The sequence below is a fragment of the Protopterus annectens genome, chromosome 2.part2, assembly GCF_019279795.1.
Source record: "Protopterus annectens isolate FY-2018-M chromosome 2.part2, PAN1.0, whole genome shotgun sequence".
Taxonomy (NCBI): domain Eukaryota; kingdom Metazoa; phylum Chordata; order Ceratodontiformes; family Protopteridae; genus Protopterus; species Protopterus annectens.
In genome coordinates, this window is record NC_056730.1 from 1216896 (window position 1) to 1244319 (window position 27424).

Consider the following 27424-nt stretch of genomic DNA (forward strand, 5'->3'; position numbering starts at 1 on the left):
GAGATTAACCTTTCAATATATATTACATATTATGAAGATACCATGGTTTTCTCTGATTTTGTATAAATTTTGAACCTGTAAATATATTACATGTTTAAACCAAGAAATGCTTTCTTGTAATAAGAGTGCAGGACATAACTTACTTAATGTGGACATGTTGTGAAGCAAATGATAGAATATATTGCATAATGCTTGTTCTGATGGTTTAACTGTTCTACAGGTGCAGTCTGATTGAAGAACTGTACCACGAGTTCGAATATATGCAGCTTTGCATTCGTCATCATTAGAGCAAATTAGGTCTCTCTTATTGATGGTCAGCAGACAAACTTCATCATCATGGCACATCCGTGTGACGTGTCCCCAGCACTTGGACTGAAATGCATTGTATCTTTGTCTAGAGGTTAAGGAATAAATAATAGTATTATTACAATTTATCTTTGACAACCTTGTACGGTATATAAAAAACAATACACACAGAACTGCAGTGTTACTAATTTAATTAATTCTGGTTGTTAACCGAGCAAGTCCCAATGAGTCATTGACCCTTTCACTTGGAATTCCCTTGACTTTTACCATTACATGCTAATAGAATATGAAGAAAGGATTCACATTATCAAAGAGGATGGAAATTAAACACTGACAAATAATATCATCTGATCTAGACAGTTTAATGAAGTGGATAACTTTAATAACTCACAGGCTAAACTAATGAGGTATAACAGCAACTCATGTTGATTATATATAGAATCTTAATTGTAGTATATTCACTGTCACACAAGAAGAGTCTTCATTTATTCTCAGAACCTACAGTTACCACCATACCTCTCAACCTCTGACAGCAAGAAACCTGGACAAAGCCATAAGTAAATGTGGGACAAAGGACCAAAAGTAGGGACAAGTTTTAAATATTGCTCTTACAAACTTAGAAAGTTGACAGAATAACAGATTTTGCATTAGCATGAATTTTCTGAAGGGTATGAAGTCTGAAATTTGAATGTCTGTCATTATTTTCTAACATCAGTCTTTAATTATTTGCCACTTATTTACCAACCCCCCACACACAATTTTATAAAATACGGAACAGAAATATGAGGCAAAAATCTACATATTATGCGAAAATCTGTACAGTTGAGAGGTATGGTTACTATATCATTAGTCAAATCTGACCACCCTTTGGTAACACTCACTATGAGGATTGAACCTGAGATACAATAAAACCATTCTGTCTTTAGAGACTACTCTAAGGCAAACCTAATCCAGCTAACTGATGAACTCATGAAATGTAAGCACCCTTCTCACCTTGACGACTCCATCTTGCATACTGCCATATTTGTGAATAGTTACTATGCCCACCTCAAAGGATACATTAAGGCATCAGTCCCCATAAGACATGAATGCAATGATGAATTCAGGAATGACCCCTATGGTGGAACTCTTGCATAAACAAACTATGCAGTAAGAAGAAAAAAAACATAGTTCATTAAAATAAACTTAATACTCATCATCTAGAGATGAAGTTAGAAAGATCAACAAAGAAGTTAGAAACAACCTCAAAGACTCGAAAAGTAAGTATGAATTTAAAAACCTCTGCTATGAGCAGCCATGAAGCCTTCTTCACTTATGTCAGAAGCCTTAGAGGTTATGCCATGCAATGCTCACAGCTAATGCATGACACAGCCATGAAGCCTTCTTCACTTATATCAGAAGCCTTAGAGGTTATGCCATGCAATGCTCACAGCTAATCCATGACACAGCCATGAAGCCTTCTTCCCTTATGTCAGAAGCCTTAGAGGTTATGTCATGCAATGCTCACAGCTAATGCATGACACAGCCCTGAAGTCTTCTTCACTTATGTCAGAAACCTTAGAGGTTATGCCATGCAACGCTCACAGCTAATGCATGACACAGCCATGAAGCCTTCTTCACTTATGTCAGAAACCTTAGAGGTTATGCCATGCAACGCTCACAGCTAATGCATGACACAGCCATGAAGCCTTCTTCATTTATGTCAGAAGCCTTAGAGGTTATGCCATGCAATGCTCACAGCTAATGCATGACACAGCCATGAAGCCTTCTTCATTTATGTCAGAAACCTTAGAGGTTATGCCATGCAACGCTCACAGCTAATGCAGGACACAGCCATGAAGCCTTCTTCACTTATGTCAGAAACCTTAGAGGTTATGCCATGCAACGCTAACAGCTAATGCATGACACAGCCATGAAGCCTTCTTCACTTATGTCAGAAGCCTTAGAGGTTATGCCGTGCAATGCTAAAAGCTAATGCATGACACAGCCATGAAGCCTTCTTCACTTATGTCACAAGCCTTAGAGGTTATGCCATGCAATGCTCACAGCTAATGTATGACACAGCCATGAAGCCTTCTTCACTTATGTCAGAAGCCTTAGAGGTTATGCCATGCATTGCTCATAGCTAATGCATGACAACAACATCAAATAACACTTACTCATCCCCTGAGAATGAATCACCATATCAACAGACACACTCCTAACTGTTCCTAGCTCATGAGCACACCTACACCACCCCTATCACCTCCAAGCAGGTCCTGAATGCTCTTTTCAAGGCCGTAAACACTTTTGCTATGAGTTCTGATAATGTGCCAGGCTGTCTGGACCACAACCTAAAACAAAATGCCAAGAAATGCAGCGTTTTGTCCTTAGACATAACTGGACACCATTGCACCTACCACATACGTGAAATGCTTTGAAATCTGTCTCAGATGTTAGCGCATTTCAGAATATAATAGAGTATAATGATCCCTTTGGTATGTACCTGCCTGAGCATATGACCTAGAGTGAAAGATCACATCATTTCCTATCTAAACTAATCAAGGGCATGATTTCCTTGAGCTAGCCAGACCATCTAATAGTGTTTTTTCTCTTTCTTTTTCCTATAGATTCTTGAGAGGTGACCTCTGTCTAGACTATAAAATATATAGGATCCAGTCCTATGTAAAGTACTGCACATCTGAAAAACTAATAACACAGTCAGCCCTTGCTCGAGATCTTAACTTTCACCAAAATAACAGGATGTGCTTACAAGATAGACATATGCCATAAAATCCATCATTAAAGTAATAGAAATACTTTGGATGTAAAGCAAATTAGCTCCCTGGTCCTCTTTAAGCATATCCTGAGCAAATAGATGAGTAATCTTAAATATACTTCGGGTTTGTCTCCTTAAGCCCTCATTGAAAGGGGTTAAAACTAGGAATGACAATGGGTATTGACAGCTTGAGGTACTGTGGCTCAGCTACTAATGGTCCTCTGGATCAACCACCTAGTATTGACCTATGAACCTGTTTCTACCATCTATGCTGATGTTTTTCATATTTGGAATTTTTAAGGACTAAGGTATAGCAGGGTGTATGTCCTGTTTTACACAGAATATCAGAATGCTTCAGGTGTTTTGTGAGGAATGAGATAAACATTAGCACCCTATGTATCTGAGAAGTAGAAGGCATCCAGTGATGCCGTACTGCCTAGAGTGCCTTATTCCTGTTATGCAAAGGACTGCATACTTTGAAATAATGAAGTGAAATGAAGTGTTAAAAATCTAAAGTTATTAATTTACCTAATTTTTATTATCCATTTTCCCTCCTTTTTTCCATATGATCTGATCTCCCCCACCAGCTGAGACTGACTCTGTTTATTTTCTATTATGGGAAGAGTACAGAAATAAAATTTGTTTTTGATTATGAAATACATTCACTGAAATCACTAATCAAAATTAATAATTTTTCAGAAGTTGCCATACCACATCTGCCGTGATATGTCACGATGTTGCGCAGAGATGATGCTTTCACTCATATCATCCTCCCAAGTTATGCTGAAATTGCTGTTACTAGTTATACATAAATTCACTACCTACTACTGTCACACTGTGGGAAATATGCAGGTCCGCAAGTCTCACTACAGTATGAAGATGGTTCCATAGGTCTAATTTCATACTATTGGTTCATGTTTTGCTTTCTGTGAACCAGAAAACAAAACAGAATGACTCCTGCACTTTTTCTGCTTCACATCCTGATTAAGAAACGTCTCTGTTAAAATCCTTAGTACATCTGACTTTTACTGGAGAGTACAGAATCCACCTGTATATACAGCACACCTTGACCAGTTAATAAAATGCAAATTAAATGTGCTATGTGATTTTCCTCAAATGAAGATATTGGGGACCTACAGGTACTGGATCCTACCCAGTTCAGCTTTGTTAAGGGCAGATCCTGCCTCTTAAACCTGGTTGATTTCTTTGAAGCAGTCACCAAGGCCATTGACAAGGGGAAGGTGGTCCACACAGCCTACCTGGACCTCACAAAAGCCTTTGATACAATACCCCACTCGGGCATTATAGATAAGCTCACCAGCTTAAATATAAACCCCTATGTCACTAGATGGGTTGCAAACTGGCTCAAGGACAAAACCCACATGGTTAGAATTGCTGGAGCCATGTCAGACTCCAAACCAGTTACAAGTGGCATCCTACAAGGCTCAGTCCTGGGACCTCTCTTGTTCGGTATATATTTCTCAGAGGTACAGGCCAACACGGAAGGACTGTGGCTGACCAAGTTCGCAGATGACTGCAAACTGGGCGCCATAATCGACTCTCCAGCCGACACAAGCATCCTCCAAAAGGGCCTCATAGAAACAGACAACTAGTGCCAGAGCCATGGCCTCAAGCTAAACGCCAAAAAGTGTATAGTCATCCTCTTTGGCAAAACAAAGTGCCCACAAATTACCACATAGGTGGTAATCCATTAAGTACAGAAGAAGTAATTAGGGACCTGGGGACCCAAGTTGATAGCAATCTCTCATTTGACAACCACGTGGCCAAAGTGGTTAGAAAAACATTTTATATAGCCCACCTAATCATGAAGGGATTCACATCTAGATCAGGGTAGGTCATCGTGCCTCTTTACTCATCCCTCATCAGGCCCATAATTGAGTACAAGTGTACCTTACCAGACACCTGCAGCAACTGGAAAGACCCCAAAAGTACCTCACCAAGAGGATCAAAGGGCTCAAACAGATGCCATATGCTGCCCGGTTAAAGAAACTCCAGCTCTACTCAGTGGCATACCACCTGCTCAGAGGTGATCTGTGCCTGACGTATAAAGCCATGTCCAACCCGGAATTAATGGACATGCTGCACTTCAGAAAATCCAAATCCCATCGAGCTACGCACTCAAGAGACTTGAACCTCAGCACTGAAATAAATAGGACATGCTGGAGGGACAGATTCATAACCCAGAGGCTCCCTTCACTCTGGAATAAAATCCCAGTCCAGGTTAGGCAGAGTCCCTCACTGACTCTCTTCAAGAGGAATCTTGATGAGTGGATGGGAGATCGTAGGTTTACCCCGGGTATCACTTCTGTGTCACTGTTAGACAGAGGCACAGTATACTAACCTCGAAAAAGGGCATAGCAAAATTAATTTAAATGGGTGGCAAAAGCCAAACACACTCTGGCTAGGCTTATAAATGCCTAGGGCAGATAGCCTAGTATAAACCTATGAACCTATGAACTTTGAGGTTGTGAGCAGTACATAAATTGTTGTCACTGGAGTAATTCTGTATTATCCTTCAAGAGGAGATGATCTCTCACATGTTTGAGATTGTGGTGAGAAGTAAATGTGTGTTACTTTAACTGCTGACATTCTAATATTCTGAAGTACTGGAAAGAGTTTGGACCAATCATTTTTTTTTCTCATTAACAATTCCATGATTTAGCATTAATCAAGAATTATATGGTAAGGGGCGTGGCCAAGATGCCAGTCTGATAGCAGCAGAAATCTATAGCTCTACTTAGATTTTAATATCCTGACAGGAAATATACTTTAATTTTTAGAAAAATCTAACAAGTATACTAAAAGATAGATTAACATAGCCTCTTTATTATTTTTTTAAAAATAATATATAGTCAAGAGATTTTCTTAATTATTCCTGTCAAGAAGTTTTCTACTGGAGATCTCAGCATGAGCAACTCGAAGAATCCATACCAGGCGAGTGCAGTGAAGAAAGAATTACATCTTATAATAACAAACATCCAAGAACTGTCACTAAAAACATGAGCAACGTGAAGAACCCACACCAGGAGAGTGCAGTGAAGAAAGAACTACATCTTATAATAACAAACATCCAAGAACTGTCACTAAAAACATGAGCAACGTGAAGAACCCACACCAGGAGAGTGCAGTGAAGAAAGAACTACATCTTATAATAACAAACATCCAAGAACTGTCACTAAAAACATGAGCAACGTGAAGAACCCACACCAGGAGAGTGCAGTGAAGAAAGAACTACATCTTATAATAACAAACATCCAAGAACTGTCACTAAAAACATGAGCAACGTGAAGAACCCACACCAGGAGAGTGCAGTGAAGAAAGAACTGCATCTTATAATAACAAACATCCAAGAACTGTCACTAAAAACATGAGCAACGTGAAGAACCCACACCAGGAGAGTGCAGTGAAGAAAGAACTACATCTTATAATAACAAACATCCAAGAACTGTCACTAAAAACATGAGCAACGTGAAGAACCCACACCAGGAGAGTGCAGTGAAGAAAGAACTACATCTTATAATAACAAACATCCAAGAACTGTCACTAAAAACATGAGCAACGTGAAGAACCCACACCAGGAGAGTGCAGTGAAGAAAGAACTACATCTTATAATAACAAACATCCAAGAACTGTCACTAAAAACATGAGCAACGTGAAGAACCCACACCAGGAGAGTGCAGTGAAGAAAGAACTACATCTTATAATAACAAACATCCAAGAACTGTCACTAAAAACATGAGCAACGTGAAGAACCCACACCAGGAGAGTGCAGTGAAGAAAGAACTACATCTTATAATAACAAACATCCAAGAACTGTCACTAAAAACATGAGCAACGTGAAGAACCCACACCAGGAGAGTGCAGTGAAGAAAGAACTACATCTTATAATAACAAACATCCAAGAACTGTCACTAAAAACATGAGCAACGTGAAGAACCCACACCAGGAGAGTGCAGTGAAGAAAGAACTACATCTTATAATAACAAACATCCAAGAACTGTCACTAAAAACATGAGCAACGTGAAGAACCCACACCAGGAGAGTGCAGTGAAGAAAGAACTACATCTTATAATAACAAACATCCAAGAACTGTCACTAAAAACATGAGCAACGTGAAGAACCCACACCAGGAGAGTGCAGTGAAGAAAGAACTACATCTTATAATAACAAACATCCAAGAACTGTCACTAAAAACATGAGCAACGTGAAGAACCCACACCAGGAGAGTGCAGTGAAGAAAGAACTACATCTTATAATAACAAACATCCAAGAACTGTCACTAAAAACATGAGCAACGTGAAGAACCCACACCAGGAGAGTGCAGTGAAGAAAGAACTACATCTTATAATAACAAACATCCAAGAACTGTCACTAAAAACATGAGCAACGTGAAGAACCCACACCAGGAGAGTGCAGTGAAGAAAGAACTACATCTTATAATAACAAACATCCAAGAACTGTCACTAAAAACATGAGCAACGTGAAGAACCCACACCAGGAGAGTGCAGTGAAGAAAGAACTACATCTTATAATAACAAACATCCAAGAACTGTCACTAAAAACATGAGCAACGTGAAGAACCCACACCAGGAGAGTGCAGTGAAGAAAGAACTACATCTTATAATAACAAACATCCAAGAACTGTCACTAAAAACATGAGCAACGTGAAGAACCCACACCAGGAGAGTGCAGTGAAGAAAGAACTACATCTTATAATAACAAACATCCAAGAACTGTCACTAAAAACATGAGCAACGTGAAGAACCCACACCAGGAGAGTGCAGTGAAGAAAGAACTACATCTTATAATAACAAACATCCAAGAACTGTCACTAAAAACATGAGCAACGTGAAGAACCCACACCAGGAGAGTGCAGTGAAGAAAGAACTACATCTTATAATAACAAACATCCAAGAACTGTCACTAAAACATGAGCAACGTGAAGAACCCACACCAGGAGAGTGCAGTGAAGAAAGAACTACATCTTATAATAACAAACATCCAAGAACTGTCACTAAAAACATGAGCAACGTGAAGAACCCACACCAGGAGAGTGCAGTGAAGAAAGAACTACATCTTATAATAACAAACATCCAAGAACTGTCACTAAAAACATGAGCAACGTGAAGAACCCACACCAGGAGAGTGCAGTGAAGAAAGAACTACATCTTATAATAACAAACATCCAAGAACTGTCACTAAAAACATGAGCAACGTGAAGAACCCACACCAGGAGAGTGCAGTGAAGAAAGAACTACATCTTATAATAACAAACATCCAAGAACTGTCACTAAAAACATGAGCAACGTGAAGAACCCACACCAGGAGAGTGCAGTGAAGAAAGAACTACATCTTATAATAACAAACATCCAAGAACTGTCACTAAAAACATGAGCAACGTGAAGAACCCACACCAGGAGAGTGCAGTGAAGAAAGAACTACATCTTATAATAACAAACATCCAAGAACTGTCACTAAAAACATGAGCAACGTGAAGAACCCACACCAGGAGAGTGCAGTGAAGAAAGAACTACATCTTATAATAACAAACATCCAAGAACTGTCACTAAAAACATGAGCAACGTGAAGAACCCACACCAGGAGAGTGCAGTGAAGAAAGAACTACATCTTATAATAACAAACATCCAAGAACTGTCACTAAAAACATGAGCAACGTGAAGAACCCACACCAGGAGAGTGCAGTGAAGAAAGAACTACATCTTATAATAACAAACATCCAAGAACTGTCACTAAAAACATGAGCAACGTGAAGAACCCACACCAGGAGAGTGCAGTGAAGAAAGAACTACATCTTATAATAACAAACATCCAAGAACTGTCACTAAAAACATGAGCAACGTGAAGAACCCACACCAGGAGAGTGCAGTGAAGAAAGAACTACATCTTATAATAACAAACATCCAAGAACTGTCACTAAAAACATGAGCAACGTGAAGAACCCACACCAGGAGAGTGCAGTGAAGAAAGAACTACATCTTATAATAACAAACATCCAAGAACTGTCACTAAAAACATGAGCAACGTGAAGAACCCACACCAGGAGAGTGCAGTGAAGAAAGAACTACATCTTATAATAACAAACATCCAAGAACTGTCACTAAAAACATGAGCAACGTGAAGAACCCACACCAGGAGAGTGCAGTGAAGAAAGAACTACATCTTATAATAACAAACATCCAAGAACTGTCACTAAAAACATGAGCAACGTGAAGAACCCACACCAGGAGAGTGCAGTGAAGAAAGAACTACATCTTATAATAACAAACATCCAAGAACTGTCACTAAAAACATGAGCAACGTGAAGAACCCACACCAGGAGAGTGCAGTGAAGAAAGAACTACATCTTATAATAACAAACATCCAAGAACTGTCACTAAAACATGAGCAACGTGAAGAACCCACACCAGGAGAGTGCAGTGAAGAAAGAACTACATCTTATAATAACAAACATCCAAGAACTGTCACTAAAAACATGAGCAACGTGAAGAACCCACACCAGGAGAGTGCAGTGAAGAAAGAACTACATCTTATAATAACAAACATCCAAGAACTGTCACTAAAAACATGAGCAACATGAAGAACCCACACCAGGAGAGTGCAGTGAAGAAAGAACTACATCTTATAATAACAAACATCCAAGAACTGTCACTAAAAACATGAGCAACGTGAAGAACCCACACCAGGAGAGTGCAGTGAAGAAAGAACTACATCTTATAATAACAAACATCCAAGAACTGTCACTAAAAACATGAGCAACGTGAAGAACCCACACCAGGAGAGTGCAGTGAAGAAAGAACTACATCTTATAATAACAAACATCCAAGAACTGTCACTAAAAATGGACAAATTTGAAAACAAAATGGATATTATTAAACAAGAATGCAGTAAACAACTAGAACTTCTAAATGGAATAGTAAAAATAATCTGAACAGATTCTCACCTTAGAGGTAACAGGAGCTGACCTGGATGCTACAGTGACGGAAAATGAACATCACAATGAATTTCTTCTGAAACAAAACACCAGCCTGATTGAGAAACTGGAAGACCTTGAAAATAGATCAAGGAGGAGTAATAACATAAGAATATATAGAATCCATGAGAAAGAAGGGGGTGCAAACATGATTCAGTTCCTCAATAACTGGTTTTCATCAGCACTAAACATGCCTGAATCCCCTCTCTTTCGGAATTGAGAGGGCTCTTCAGTCCCTGGCAAATACAGCTTCATCAATGTGTTTATGTAGCCCTAGGTCTATAATAGTTAAATTTCTTTCCTCACAAGACAAGGACTTAGTGCTGAAATCAACTTGGACTAATCCCCGTATCAAGATGGGTGAAAACGTCATTAGTTTTGACAATGACTACACATCTACAGTCATATCCAGAAGAAAGGAGTGTGTTCCTCTAATTAAGTCCTTGAAAAAAAGCCAATATTAAAGCTCAAATTCTTTTTCTTGTAAGAATAAAAATCACCTTGCCAGAAGAAGTGAAGATCTTTGATCCCCGACAAGAAGCAGTAGAATTTATCCAAAAGATAAAAATACTGTCGGACATAGAAGAAATGGAATGGTCATCCTAGAATTTGAAGAGAGAGGCAACAAAAAATGGATGGTCTGTGAAAGAAGGAGCAAACAAAACTAAGAAACTAAAGGACAAATGAATAAATTCCTTCTAATTTTAAATGCTTTGTTTTATGAATCATAATATATTTGATTCTGGAAATTCTCTATACTGTAAGGTAATGTGAATCATCTTTAATATTAACTTTCTCTTTTCCTTTTTATATCTACTTCTAATTACATATTGTACTAAATATTTAAATAACATTATCTGTCTTTATCTCTCTCTCTCTTCTTTCTTCCTATTCCTTTTTGTTACTAATGTTCCTTTTCTCTCTTTCCCCACTATAAGTATTTTACATACTTTTCCCTTTTAAATCACTACAAATAATATATGTCTTCTAATTCTTCAGTAATAGTATAAGTTGACTTAATACCAAAGTCCATTTTTTCTAGTGGGTCAGTGGTGGGGTAACAATATGTTTCTGATTAGAGTTTCTAACTAGATGTTTTATACTCTTTGTTTAGACACATATAAATAGTAATACAGTACATTAATGGTGTTTTATAGATGACTAAATATAAGTTTGTTTTATATACATATATATATATATATATATATATATATATATATATATATATATATATATATATATATATACATACACTAAAGGTTCTTTATTTCCCTCTGGTAAATGATTGAAATGTTTTAAAATGATTTCTGATTTGAGGCAGTTGTTGTTACTTCTAAATAGCTGTCTTTATATGAAAAGGTAATTTTTTTCATGATGATGCTTTGTGAGGAAACTGGTGGTCTGTGTGACTGTTTTCATTATGGAGATTCATGAGATGCACTGACAAGGCAGCTTGAGTTTTTTTTTTTTTTGCTTTCTGTAAACTCTAAAAGCTTCAAGATTTGATTTCTTGCTGAAAATGCTTTTTCCTCACTGGAGACAACCTCTGCTGTGCATGAGCCTATTTAGATACTTTTTAACAACTTTATGAAGCTGCAGCTTGAGGAAATAACAGTGATGACTTCACTTGACCTATTGAACTTTTAAATGGCTGTATTTAGAATTATTTTCTCTTGAAATTCAGTTAACCTTCACTTAGATACTTTAAATGGTAAATAATTAGTTCTGATAAAAATGTTTAACTCCTTTGAAAATACCTATGTTCTTTATAGATGCATATATTCTGCAGATTCAATGACACTTTTAGTAACTAAATGACATCAAGTGAACTAGGAACTGCATTAGAAACTCATTATGCATATCAACATTGGACTTATGTTACATAACTAAACCTTTAGTAACTAAACAGAGGGTTGTGAGGCTTTTTTTATAATAAGTATATATATATATATATATATATATATATATATATATATATATATATACACACATATATATATATATATATATATATATATATATATATATATATATATACATATATATATTTAACAGATCCTTACATGAAAGTTGTTAGATAGATGACTGACAAAATGGTTAAAATATCTGATGTTTCTTGAAAAGTCTTGAAAATATTGACAATCTTCTTAACCTTCAGCTTACACTTTGATCTGATGTATATTTCTGACATATCTACTTATCAGAGGTGCTATTATTATATGTGACATATTCATATAGCTTATGTTATATTGGACACTCTCATTTTAATGTATATTTCATGGACTCAGATTTCTTTAGTTGCTTTCATAATGCTTTTCTTTTTTGTTTTTATACTATATTCTAAGCAGAGATGGATGATTTGTGTCTTTTGGTGTTGGAGAGATAGTGGGTGTATGGTTTAGTTAATTTTCTAACTAAACCAGAAACTTTATGTTTCACATATGTGTTTGTAAATAGTTTTGTGTTTTTGAAAGTAGTGCTTAATACATGTTATACATCCATGATAAGTAAGTTTTCAGTAGATTTCAAGTCAATGAGGAGGAAAGGTCTTTCAGTAACTAAGACAAAAGCCGAACTATTGCGAAAACCAAACACACTCTGGCTAGGCTTATAAATGCCCTAGGACAGATAGCCTAGTATGAACATATGAACCTATGAACCAATGAACAACATATACACTATAGTCAGTGGCTTATAAATGTTTATCATTAAATATAAATGGTTTGAACAATAATGTCAAAAGAGCTGGTTTGGTTAAATATATCAAAATGCATAAAGCCCAGATCATCTTTTTACAGGAAAAGCATCTATTAAAAAAGACCTAGAAAAATACTTATTTAATGGCTACACCATTCTGGCTGATTCATGTTTTAAGAGTAAGAGAAGGGGCATCTTATTCTATGGAAAAATACTTATTCTATGCCAAGAATGAGAGATACAATTTCAGATAAAGACGGGATGTTAAGCATGGTTATTTTGGAAATCAATAGGAAGTATTATACATTGATAAATGCATACTGGGTACCAGGACTAAGTACTAAATATGTTCATAGGTTCATAGGTAGGTACTACGCTATTGGCCCTAGGGCCTATACAAGCCTAGCCAAAAAGGTACTGTGGCTTTTGCCAACCAAGAAAATTATTTTCCTCTGCCCCTGTCAAGCAGAACCACATAAGTGACCCCCGGGGTGAATTTCCTATTAACCATCCAATCATCAAGATTTTTCTTGAAGAGTGCTAATGAGGAGCTCTGTTTGACATATATAGGTAGTCTGTTCCAGAGTATGGGAAGTCTCTGGGACAGGAAACTATCCCTCCAGCATGTTCTGTTTATTGTGGTGACAAGGTTTAGGTCCCTAGAGTGTGTAGATCGGAGGGATTGGGATTTCTTTAAGTGGAGCACGTCCAACAGCTCTGGGTTTGACATAGCTTTGTATGTTAGGCAGAGATCGCCTCTGAGTAGGCGATATGCGACAGAGTAAAGCTGGAGTTTTTTGAGACGGTCTGCGTAAGGCATCTGTTTGAGGCCAGTAATCCTCTTTGTGAGGTATTTTTGCGGCCTTTCCAGTTGTTGTAGATGTCTTGTGAGGTACATACCAAAAGGGGCGTTGTACTCTATAATGGGTCTAATGAGTGATGAGTAGAGGGGAACAATTACCTCTTTTTTTCTGGATGAGAAACCTTTTGTGATGAGGTGTGCCATGTAGAAGGATTTCCTGACCACTGTGGCGATGTGATTATCAAAGGAGAGACTACTGTCCACCTGTGTCCCAAGGTCTCTTATCACACTTTAGGTATTAAGTAGACTACCACCTATGTGGTAGTTCATGGGTACAGAGTTTTTACCAAAGGGGATGACAATGCACTTTTTGGCATTGAGCTTGCAACCATGTCTTTGACACCAGGCATCTGTTTCAGTGAGGCCCTTTTGTAGAATGTCCACATCATTAGGAGTTTTGATTATGGCTCCTAGTTTGCAGTCATCTGCAAATTTAGTTAGCCAAAGACCTTCTATGTTAGCCTGTACTTCAGAGAAGTAGATACCAAACAGGAGAGGACCCAGGACTGAACCCTGTGGTACTCCACTTGTCACTGGTCTGAAGTCTGATTTGGAGTCTGCTACTTTCACAGTGTGGGTTCTGTCAGTAAGCCAGTTGGCAACCCATCTTGTGACATAGGGATTTATACCTAGTCTAGTGAGTTTATCTATAATTCCAGAGTGGGGGATGGTGTTGAATGCCTTGGCGAGATCTAGATAGGCTGTGTGAACCACCTTACCCTCATCTATGGCTTTGGGTGACTACTTCAAAGAAGTCTATCAGGTTTAGGAGACATGATCTGCCTTTTACAAACCAAAACTGTGTGGGGTCCAGAGTTTGGAGATCTCCAATGTCTTTGTTTATGAGTTCCATGATGATGCGTTCCATGGCCTTGCAGACGAGGCTCATCAGGCTAATGGGGCAGTTGTTCCCGGAGTCTGTTGTGGCCCCCCCTTTGTGGAGTGGGATAACTGTCATGATGCATCATTCAATGTGTACAAAGCCTGGGGTAAGGCTATGATTGAGCATGGTACTTAGGTGGCGTGCCAGTTCATTCTGTAGTTCATGTAGAAGGCAGCCTGGGATGTTGTCAGGTCCCATGGATGCTGTATTTTTGGCTTTGGAGATTGAGGTTTTTACCTGTGCAGCTGTGATTACAGGAACTTTGCATTCTTCTGGTATAAAGATAGGCCCTTTAGGAGGTGAGAGGGGGTAAAGTTAGCAATGAACCTATCTGCCAGGATGTTGGCAATATCAGTTGGTTCTGTATATTTAGTGTCATTGTGCTGTACCTCAGGGCAGATCTGAGTGTTGCCATTGAGATTTTTGACATAGCTATAGAATTCTTTTTGGTTGTCTTTAGAATCAGTGGCAAATTTGTTTTCATAACTATCTTTGGAGGATTTTATGAGGGATCTCAGATTCTTATTGAGGCTGACCAGGGAGTTCCTCCAATCGTGGGATTTTACTCCTTTTTGCCACAGTTTCTTTCTTCTGTTGTAGAGTTTGTTTATGGCAGAAGTCCACCAGATTGGCTTCCTTTATTTGGAGGATAGCATCTTGGTCCTGTTAGGGATAGCACGATCCATGCACTTGTGTAAGTGCTTATAAAGTGCATTTGTGTAGGATTCATCAGTCGTACCTCTATTGTCCATCTGCATGGGTATCGTGATGTTTGCCACTTTTGTCTTAAGAAGCGTGAAGTCGGCTTTGGAGAAATTTTTTACGGTTGTTTTCCTAATGGGGGGTGGGAGAGGGATGTGGAGTCTAGGGTGATTAGCTTGTGGTTGGATCTGACCAACGAGGAGCTGACCTGTGGTGTGGAACACCGATCACCCATGTTGGTGATGACCAGGTCTAGGATATTGCTGCCCCTGGTGGGGGTGTGGATAAGTTGATCCAAGGTGTTGGAATTGATGATTTCCAGAAACCATTGAGCAAAAGAGTTGGTACATGAGTAGTTTTACCAGTTAATGGTAGGGTAGTTGAAATCACCCATTATTAGAGTGTTGGGTTGTACCTTAATAATGTTGACAAGTATCTGGACCTGATTACTTTAAATGCAAAACAGGAAATTACAGCAACAGGTGATTTTAACTGCCTACTATCAGGCAATGATGCTTCTAAAAATGGTAAAATAAAACTTACATCTCAAGCCAAGAAGTTAAATGACTTTACATACCAGATGAACCTTAAAGATCTATGAGAACATTATTCCCTATTTTTTATTCACTATTCATATTGATTTGGTGCACAAACAAAACACTGATAAGGTCTTTATATCAAATAATATATACTCAAAAATAAGTGACAAATCTATATTGACTTGTCCACTTTCAAACCATAATGCTATAAACTTTACATTAAGTATACATACAAATGATTTAAGATTTCTACAGAGAATTCCTGCTTATATAACTAAGTTAAAAGACTTTAGGGAATGGATAATGAAAGAAATAGACATGTTTGTTGATAATGGTGAAGTGACTGATACTATACTATGGGACACCTTTAAAGTTTATAAAGATATATATATATATATATATATATATATATATATACATATATATATCATAGAATAAAATCTTGGTACCTTAAAAAAAGGAGAGAGTGGAACAAAGAACTTTTAGACTTACAAAAAATAGACAAGATAAAAATGGATGCAAAGCCAAATAGCAAAGTAGCACATCATGAAATTACTAAGTTAAATCAAAAATACTTAGAAGTTCTGAAACATAAGGTAGCCATAAACTTACAATCTTATGCTGTAAATTCTAAATATCTATATAAAACAGCAATAAGATCAAAAAAAAAAAAACAATCAAAATTTTATTAATGAGATTAAATATAAAAGTGATGGTTCAGTTAAAAGTACATCTAACTTAATGGGCATAGTAGAAGTGTTCAAAAACTACTATAAAGATATAAATAATAAAACACAACTGTTGGAGATAGATAATGTAATAAATACTTTTATTCAAGAAAATATAACTACTAAGATGTCAATTCAACAAAATAACATATGAAATAAACAAATAATACTAACAGAAGTAGAAGAGCAAATACAAAAAAATAAAAGATAATAAAGTTCCAGGACTTGATCGAATAATTCCTGAACTTTATAAGATTTTTCCTGAATATATAATAAAGAGAATGATGAGTGCCTTTACTATGGTTAAGCAAAAATGTATAACACCCCCATCGTGGAAATATTCAATTATCTCCCCCATTTTATAACAAGGTAAGGACTCCAAATCTTGTGATACATATTGGCCAATTTTGTTAATAAACAGTTATTAGAAAAATGTTCATGACAATATTAACTAATAGGATAAAGAAAATATTACCTAATCTAGTACATAACGATCAGACAGGGTTCATTCTTCATAGAAAAGTGCAAGATAATATTATTAAATTACTATCATAATAGACATAGCATGCAAATATAAAAAAAAAACAACTATTATCAACCTAGACATAGAAAAGGCTTTTGATTCTATTAGTTGGTCTTATCTACAAAGAATTCTGATTGTTTTTGAATTCTCCTCAGATTTTGTCAACTTATTAATGAAAATTTATAGTGGGGCACAAGCTATGAAAATTGAATCATGTCTATCCTCACCACTAGAAATCCTCAAGGGAACTAGACAAGGTTGTCCTTTGTCACCATTATTGTTTGCTCTTTCAATGGAACCTTTTACTACCTATATCAGAAACAAGCAAAATATAAAAGGCTTTCAAGGTAATAAGGATTATTGTTCTAAGATAAAATTATTTGCTGAATATATGTTAACGTTGGGGGACATTGATGGTTCTTTGTGTGATGTTATAAATACCTTAAGCAAGTTTGAAAGAATTTCAGGGCTTAAATTTAATCATAATAAATGCTAAACATTACTAATTAACAAAAAGATCAACAAAACCTAAGAAAGAATAGCCTGTTTAATTGGGAGAATGATGTATTAGAATATTTGGTTGTCAGTATAAAGAGTACATGGAAAGAGTCTATTAAACTAAACTACAATAATGTAATAACTACCATTAGTGAACTAATCATAAGATGGAATACAATGTTCTTCACAATAGAGGATAGGCCCTATTTAATTAAAATGATAATTTTACCTAAAATTTTGTTTTATATACAGTAATTGATACTACCCGTTCCCAAAAACCTATTTAAAAAATTAGATTCCATGCTACTTAAATTTTTATGGTTCCCCTTAAAACCTAGGATTGCATATAAATGGCACATTGGAACTTGGAACAGTAATGGGATAGCATTCCCTAGCTTAGATCTTTATTCCAAATCAGTTATAATTAATGTAATATTGCATTGGATCTCACCTACCTATATATCTGGCTGGAAAATAATACATGAGAGTCATATAACTGATGTGAGAGGTATAGAAAATCAATTTAAGGAACAATATGGAATAAGTAGAGTTCATTGGCTTTTACATGAATTTTGTTTATTTAATAAGAAATTTGATATTTTTTCTTATGGCATTAATCAAATATTTAATAACTTTAAAAATATAATTGATTGTAATTACAACATTAAACAATTCCTATTTCTTATATTCTCAATAGCATACTCCCCTGATTGCCTAGACTCTTTCAACATCAATGTGATGCAAAAATTAAAGGAAAATAACTTGATATTCCTGCATCAGTTTACTGAAAATAAGAGCATTAAACCACTAAACTATCTTCTATGTAGTTTTGATAATAGTCAAGACTGTCTGTTGTTATTACTGTCATTACGGCAGTTTATAGGAAACAAAATGAGAGTATCAATCAACCTAGAGACTGAATCTATACCTAGTCTGATCCAGCTTTTTATTAAGTGTCTTAAAAAGACAGATGATCAAAAATTAAGTATCTCACCTATCTAGAAGATACTAAGAGAAGACACTCTAAAGTTTGACTCAGATTTTTGGAATTATTATGTAAAGATTAATGGAGAACAAATATCTGATGAATCCAAAAAACTGTTATTGAAATCTACGTATGGTACCTCTTCTTCATTATATTGGAGATTGTATACATGGAAATTTATGAATAGGAGTTTCTATACTCCACATAAAATAAATCTTATACTCAAAAACAGTGAAAGTAAATGTTGGAAATGTGATGAATTTCTAGAGGCCAACTGGGTCCACATGTTCATTGAATGAAATGTTATTCAGTACTGGAAAGACTTGAGATATTTTCTAAAGTCATATTTCTAACTCACTAATCCTATTCAGTGTTCCTATACCTAATGTAGTACCAAAATCTCAGATTCAGTTATTCTGGTCAATTCTTGCAATTGCCAGAAAAGTTATTACTTTGAACTGGAAAAGTAAACAATATTTGATGTTTAAAGAATTTATTAATTTATCAAACGTTGTTTGTAAAAAAGAACTGCAAACCATTTGTTATAGAACTCATAACATTACTCATAATAAAAATAGTATGGCAAAAACTGGAAAACCTTTTGAACAAATACTGATAACTTCTTATGGATAAAATGATTATTTATCATGGATGAATGTAAATATTATAAATAGTTTTGTTATTGTTTTATTGTATTTGTTATATGTACATTTGGGTATGTTTATAATGAAAACAAAATAAAAATGTTTTTGGAAAAAAAAGAATTATATGGGAAATATGCAGGTCTGCAAGTCTTACTGCGGTATGAAGATGGTTCCATAGTATAATTTCATACTATTATTGGTTCATGCTTTGCTTTCTGTGAACCAGAAAACAAGACAGAATGACTACTGCACTTTTTCTGCTTCACATCCTGATTAAGATCTTTACTTATCCCTATCCTATTTTTATGTAACTTCCCATGCTCCTGCTATCTTCCTGTCTTTCAAGACCTGAAAACGTTTGTGACTATTGAATGTGCTTGCTCTTGTTGTTATCTCCTTTTGTCCTAAGACTTGTAAACTTTTTGTGATTACTGAATGTGATTTTAACTTACCATGTTATTTTATATTATGTTTAAATTGTTGAACTATTTTGAACCATGTTACTCTATGTTATGTTAAATTGTTGAACTATTTAGAGCTTTTCTCCCCGGGCATCTGCTGAAAATGGGCTTTAGCTCAGTCGGACATCCCTGGTCAACAAATGTAAAATAAAAATAAAAATAAAATACATATTTTACATCTTGGTTACTCTGGAATATTTGAAGCACTATTTATAATTACAACTGTTGTACTACACCAGATGAGAATATCAGTATCATAAGATTAGAGTTTTCTAACAAAGTGAACATTTTGCAGGAAAAATTGCACCAAATAGCAGTCACCAGGCATCTGTATAAAATTGGTATTTATGCTGGGATCACAGCCAGATCAGTCAAATGAGCACTAGACAAGGTAATGGACCAGCCCCCCCACAGCCATTTCAGTCTCCAATTAGTTGGCTGTCTCACCCCAGTTACCATAAACACTGATTGAGTCTGCACACCTGCACACTATTTTCTTCTTAGCTTTTACAATGATTACAGAGTTTTGATTTAAAACATTTATTTCAAATTTTATAGCACAGACACTGATGACCATTTGCTAAGGAAAACAAAACTGTCTCGCATTGAAAACAGACTTAGCTTAAGCAACAGTAAACTTCTCTTCCCTTGAAACTTACAGTCATTGAAAATGCATCTGGACACTGGCAGATTAAATGCACATTTATATCTATAGACATTCCCCAAACACAGCAATTACAGCATCCTTCTTATATTTCTGTGTCAAAAAATTATGAATAATAATGACCAAATTCACATAAATCAAATTTTTTTCACACAAACACACAGTAGTCAAAATATTCCAACTTAATTCTTACACACACACACACACACACACACACACACACACACACACACACACACACACACACACACACACACACACACTCGTAAACACATTAGTCATGGAAAACCATATTAAAGACTGTTAAAAATGACCAGATAATAAGAGCATAAGGTGCTTTTTCCCACAGCCAGCCTCCCATCCCCAGTGATCAGTTATATCCACTCTGCTGTTGACTAAGTACACCCATTATTTTTATGAAGAAATAAATCACATGTACTTTAAAATAGCTTTCATAACATGAATCCAACCATGTGTACCAGACTTTAAATATACAAGAATTTATGATAGCAGAAGAAATGTTAACAATCTGATAACATATGCTGCATCTGTATACACAATCTCTGCAGAAGTAAAAGCCATATAATTCCATATTAAAGAGAACTATTACTACTGCAGAAGTCGCTGCTGGTAAACAACTTTACATTTCAGTGCTTTATCTACAAATTCCGAGCCTGCTTCCCTTGAACAATAAATTGTTTGTGTTACATAAAAAAAGCATTGTGCTGGAGATACTGCCATAACATTTCTTAAAATAGATCAGTTATGCAATACAGAATGTCAGGCGAACAATAACAAGTTAATAATTACTAGCATGCAGTGCTACAGACTATTAAGGAGCAAAGTCCAAATGCCAAATTTGCTCCAAAGCACTGTCTGGTTAAGTAAATTGCTCAGTGTCACAAAGTGGGTAAATAAAGGCAAAAGGATTCAAGCCCTGCATCCTTTCACATGAAGCATAACAAGTTGGAACTTTAGTCCTTTGTACTAACTACCAAAGTAACAGTTTTGAAGCAAACTCTGAAATACTTAACAAGCTGATGTTGCAGAGAAGCCTGTATCACAGTTCTATGCAACAATGATTACATAACGGATGCTGAAGAGCAGCCAGTTATGATCATCACTCCAAATAATGCAGTCTGTATGGCCTGACAAATATCAACCCCTTTGTAATTGCTGAAGGCTGTAAAGAAGGTACTGCAAAAAATATATTACGATAATGCAACATGTTTAGACTATATTACACAATCTGGACCTATTAATGAGTTAATTCATTCTTTAGTGCAATTAATAAAGTAAAACAATTAAAGATATTATAAATGCTGCCGAAGCTTTAGTTCAACAACCCACAAGTCATGCAAAAATCAAAAGTATTACTACATAGCACTTACTTTTCTTTGATGGGGCACACATGCTAGCATGACACAACATCTCATTTTTGACCTCCCGAAGTCTTCTGTGTTATAATGACTAGCTATTCCCATCTGACATCACTCAGTCTAGGTCTGACCTACTTAAATGGCTAATAAGGATGTATTGTTGCAGCATATACCTCCAGAGTCAATAGTCAGGGTATACAGGGCCCTTCCAGACTTGCTAATATCCCATTACTTGGCTGTTTCTCCCAATTAGCATATGCACTGTTCAGACCTGTGGTTTGCTCATGCTATTTTCGTATTTGCTTTTACAAATATCAGCGATATTTGGATTTCATGTAACTCTTATTTCAGATTTTACAGAAACACCATGGCAGCCTTTTTTCTGGAAAAAAAAAACCCTTTTACATTGAAAACAGACTTAGCATGAGAAATAGTAAACCTCTCTTCCCTTGAAACTCACATTTGTTAAGATTCATACTCATATAGCATATAGTGAATACTAATCACCTTCTATGTGAAGGGTGCAGGAATTCAAAAGATATATGTGTAATGTGTTTGCTAGCAGCTTGGGACAGCCCAATGGACACAAGTGTCCTCTTTCTGGAGCAACCTAAGAGTACTGTCTGGTGAAGTAACTTTGCTGTGTCAGATAGTAGGCAAATGAAGGCTGAGGGGAATCAAACCATGTGCTACAGGCAGCTCTTCAACAATCATAGCCTTACTCATCTACACTAAGTGCTAGACAAACTGCTGTTGACCAAACACATTGCATTTCATAACTGTGCACCTGCAGAAAAAGCTAAATAAAATGTACTCATAGTTATAATGGTGATATTAAACTCATTATTTCAAGTTGCCACATGTATTTACAGCTAAATAATAAAGACTCTGTCAGCATTCAACAGAAGAAAACCAAGGATCACATCCAACGACATGGCTCATATGATTATACTCCTGTTTACTACAATAAACTTCCTTCCTTCACACCATAATTGCAATGTTGCAATGCTTCATGGGTAGATAGTAGGCTTGCAGTCCAGGGGACCATTGCAGAATCTATTCCAAACTTTCAGTTGCCTCAAAGTACTGACTAGAAAGTGAGTTGCTCAAGGACAAGGCAGAGCATAAATATTAAGCAAAATCAGAGGTGTTCTGCAAAACTGGACACAGATAATGCCAAACTACTACAGACCACATAAAAGTTATTTATTTTATTTGTATTTATTTTTATTTATTTTGTTTTTATTTATTTTATGGGTAATACAATGATCAATATTGACCAGTTTCAGGCTCAACCCAGTTCATGTTTTACATCAGCATGTATTTTTTTTAAACCATGTAACTATGACACTTTATGACTGACATTGACAAACTGTAATCTTCAGTGATTTACCATAAAAAAATAAAATAAAAATTAAAGGAGACCTAACAGTTGGTGAGGAAGAATAAGATGCTTGCCTCCCATACCTAATGTACAGTGTTTGAATCTGTGTGACTCCTGAGCAAGTCACCTAACCAGACATCCCCCCTAACTGGGACATTTTCTCACACACACACACACACACACACACACACACACACACACACACACACACACACACACACACACATACACAAAACCTCTGTTAATGCTAAAATTGTCTCTCAAGTGTTACAGCAGTAACCTTATCTTGTTTTTTACTTGGTAGATGGTATTCAACCATCAGATGACAAACAATACCAATTGCACACTTGGACAACAAGTATCCAGGTGTTGAAATTTTGCATATGCCAAGCAGGAAATCAAAATCTCATTCTTAACAGAGTGCATGTACTCCAATATCACTTGCAATCATGTGCACTCAAAAGGAAAGCAAATCTGAGTATTTTTCAGCTTGTGTGGATAGGCCCCCCAGCCAGCACCAGGTCCTAGGCAGCTGTCTATGTCACCTTGTCCTGGATCCAGCCCTGGATGGAGGGACCACCAACCTCTACACTTGTGAACATACACCAATGCCTAAACAATAGATGTTGAAGATCAGATGGGTCTGAGCAGAACTCTGCAGACTATATAGCAGGACAAATGTCAACTCCTTTGCAGTTGCTGGAGGTTGCAAAGAAGGTATTCAAAAATTATATTATTAAAATACAACATATTTAAACTATTATTACACAAGCCAGGCAAATTAATGAACTGATTCATTCTGTAGTGCAGTGAGTAAATCATATAATTTAAAAGGCAATATAAATGATACAGCAGCTGTTGTTTAACAGCCCATGAGTCATACAAAAAAATAGAAATATTGATGCATAGAACATATTGTTTTGTTTTTGTTGTTGTTTGGAGGGGGCCTTACATGTCTGTGACAGCTACATTGCATTTTTTACCTGCCTAATTCTTCTCTGTCTTCGAGAATAGCTATCCACTCTGGCATTACTAAGCACAGGTATGACCTACTTGAATGGCTGACAATGCTATATTATTGTAGAGTATGCATCCAGCATCAACAGAGCCATATCATGGCTAAATTGGACCCTATGCAAAAATGAATCAGGACCCCACTAGCCATTACTTGTCTGTCTCTTCTCAATAACAGTAAGCACTACTTAAACCTGTCAGTGCACATACTATTTTTCATCTTGACTTTTAAAATTATCACAGAAATTTAGATTTCATTTAAACCTTTATTTCAAATTTTACAAAAAAAAACACTGACAGACATTTTCTAAGCAAAAGAAAACACTTTCACATAGACAGCATGAAAAACAATAAACTTTTCATCCCTTGAAATTTACATTTAGTGAAAATGTATATGGCAACCCATTAAACTACAAGAGATGCACTAGGATTTATAAGCAAGTAGTGTATAATGAAACACTAATTAGCGGCCAGTTAAAGGGTGCAGGAATTCAAAAGGCAAATGTGTCATAACAATCTGGGACAGCCCACTGAACACAAATGCCCTTTTCAGGTGCATCTCAGGAATACTGCCTGGTGCAATTAAGTTGGTCAGGGTCACAAAAAAGACAAATGAAGCCTGAGAGAATCAAATTATCTACTACAGGAAGCAGCTCCTTAACAGCTCATAGCCTTACTCACATCTGCATTATGTGCAAGACAAACTGCTGTAATCTAAATACAGTGCATTTCACAACCATGTCCCTGCAAAAAACAAGCAAAAATAAAATGCATTCATAGTTAAAATATAAACAGTAAACTCAGACTTCATGTTGTCTAATTTATTCACAGCTGAATAATAAACACACTTTCAACATTCAAAAAAGCAAGGAAACCAAAGATCACATCCAACGAACATGGCTCATATGATGATGATCCTTTTTGCAGCCAACAATTACATTTCCTTTTAACATAACTGGATTGCAGTCCACAGTACCACTGAGGACACTAGCCCAAATTTCCATTTATCCCAAACTACTATCTGCTCAAAGCACTTGCTCATATTTATGTCCTATATTTGAGTAAAATCAAAGATGTTCTGAAAACTGGAGACAGAAAAGAAAAGACTACTCAAATCATTTAAAAATTTAACAGAACAAGAGGTTTTGCATCAAAAAACATGAAAGGCTAATATTGACTGACTGTAATCCTCAGTGATTTACCAAAGAAAAGAAAAAAAGAAGTTGATGGAGGTCTAGGAGATCACGTGGAGGATTAAATATACTTCCACCTGCAGTTAAGATAAAGGGTTTGATTATGTCAAGTCACTTAGCCTGACAGGGGCATTACACAAATACATACAAATGCCCCCACACACACACACACACACACACAAAATGCTTCATTATAAAGCACTGGGAATTCAGCTACATCTGTTGCTGTGAAAATTGTAACTGTAAAGCACTTGTGGGAAAACCTGCAACAAAGCCCAGTGAGCATTTGTGCTTTCTGGTTACAGTGATTCAAAGCAGCCCAGCCAACCAAACAATAACTGCAATCTTGCCAAAACACCAAGATCCAGCCTAATTCTGTACACAGATTGACTCTAGCAAAAGTTAATAATTTAATAAAGGCACCTTTTGGCAGCAAAGCACTTGTACTACACAGACTGATGCCAGCAAAAGCAGCAGGTGGGTGCAATAAAAAAAGCTCAGCAAAACAGGAGAATAGAACAACATAGCTTAAAAGGAACATTTTAATAGCTGAAGGTGAGTCATGCTTAAGATTTAACAAGTTAAATATTACTAAGATACCGTGAAAAATATCACATAAAGCACAAAGCAGAAAATAACATTGGTCAATATGCAACTTGTACAGCACCTGTTATAAAATGCGAAGCAGGAGATCAAATTAGAAAAAGTCAAAAGCAAGATATGAGTAGGGATATAGTCTAAAAGAGGAACTAAAATGTGAGGGGAGCTGAAGAAGGAGAAGTTTCCATGTTGATCAAATTATGTTGTTTAAACTATAGTAAGGTGGGAAGCAAGAACAGCAGTTGATTGGTTCTCACGTGATTCCCATGTCTTTTATAGCATTTACAAGCTTCAACTTCTACAATGTATTTCTTGAACTGGTGTTAGAACTTTAGGTAGAGAAAGATTTCTTTCAGCTGCACATAGTTTACCATATACAATATAAATACATCATACACTTACTGACCTGCATATGTCATTATCTTGACAGTTGTGAATTACTTCTAGGCATGTTGGGGTTGGGTTTGCATTGATCACACATGCCTGGTTGTGAAGAGCTTCCTTTGCTTGGTGGCACAAAGTGTCTGATGGATTGCAGTCACAGAAAACTAACATCTGAGCAACATTTAGTGGTGCAGAATCATAAAATAACTGTGTGGCAGCTTGGCATTTCTTGACATTACATCGATTTTCAGTTTCTGCACAAGCTTTTACTAGGGGTGCCAAATGGCGATTACACACTGCATCACTAATGCACAGGGTAGTCATATCCAAACAGGACTGTGCGCCTTTGTATTCTGCATAGTGAACAAAAATCAGAAAATAAAAATGCTTAAATGAATATAGTTAATCAAATCCTTATATTCACAAGCTAGTAGGCAGACATAATTACTTCATATAATGAATACACAAGCAGGTTATTATGGTCATCTGGTAGAGTTCTGCAATATTACTTACAGTTATTGAAAGCAGCAAAATCTACTTAACAGCTCACAGCAAGCAGCATTCAAATTAAATGTTTTGCTTGTTTAGAATAAAATGCACAAGAGTATTAGTATTTTTGACCCCTGAAAAAAGATAAAATAGGTTGTATTACTATAGGTCATAATTAGTATGTTTCCATGATTAGTGGTAGTCTTAAAATTACACCTGAGCATTAGGTATGATAAGTGGGAAATTATTTTAATGAAATTTAAACATGCTGCTGAAAGATCTTGAAAAACTTGATAAATATTATTGAGGGGTGGAGCTAGTTAAAATAGCATGAGGATTATATTCTCTTCTGCTCCTTTATGGAAAAACTCAAAAATATTAATTCTTGACCATTTAGAAAAGTGCTCCAGTTAGTCCCTATTTCTTACTTTTTACAAAAGTTGATTATTCTAATTTTTATTCTTATTGAATGGTCCTTGCAGCTGTGAGCCTTACTGGAGCCTGTTCACTTTTGCAAGCAATACGGACCAACTAGCAGATGTTGGATATAAACACTAAACTAGATAAACTTACAGAACCAATGGTGCATATGCTGGCAGACACCACAGCGATTAAGGAGGAAAATGCATAAGTTAGATCAGCCCTGGAAACCTGTACTGTCAAGATAACCTTCTTAGAATCCATGATGAACCTACAGGCCTCAAGGCTACAGGAATACT

The 27424-nt window shown here is 36.2% G+C and overlaps 1 protein-coding gene across 1 annotated transcript in view; it reads right to left on the minus strand.

The window, feature by feature from the left end:
• The window catches only part of GFRAL (GDNF family receptor alpha like), a 176928-nt gene that overhangs the window by 24608 nt on the left and 124896 nt on the right, over positions 1-27424 (minus strand). The window contains exons 2-3 of the mRNA XM_044064523.1: positions 26239-26569; positions 144-394 (exon numbers count right to left, since the gene is read on the minus strand). Coding sequence (XP_043920458.1) covers positions 144-394; positions 26239-26569 — 582 coding nt within the window. The remainder of the gene's footprint in view (positions 1-143; positions 395-26238; positions 26570-27424) is intronic.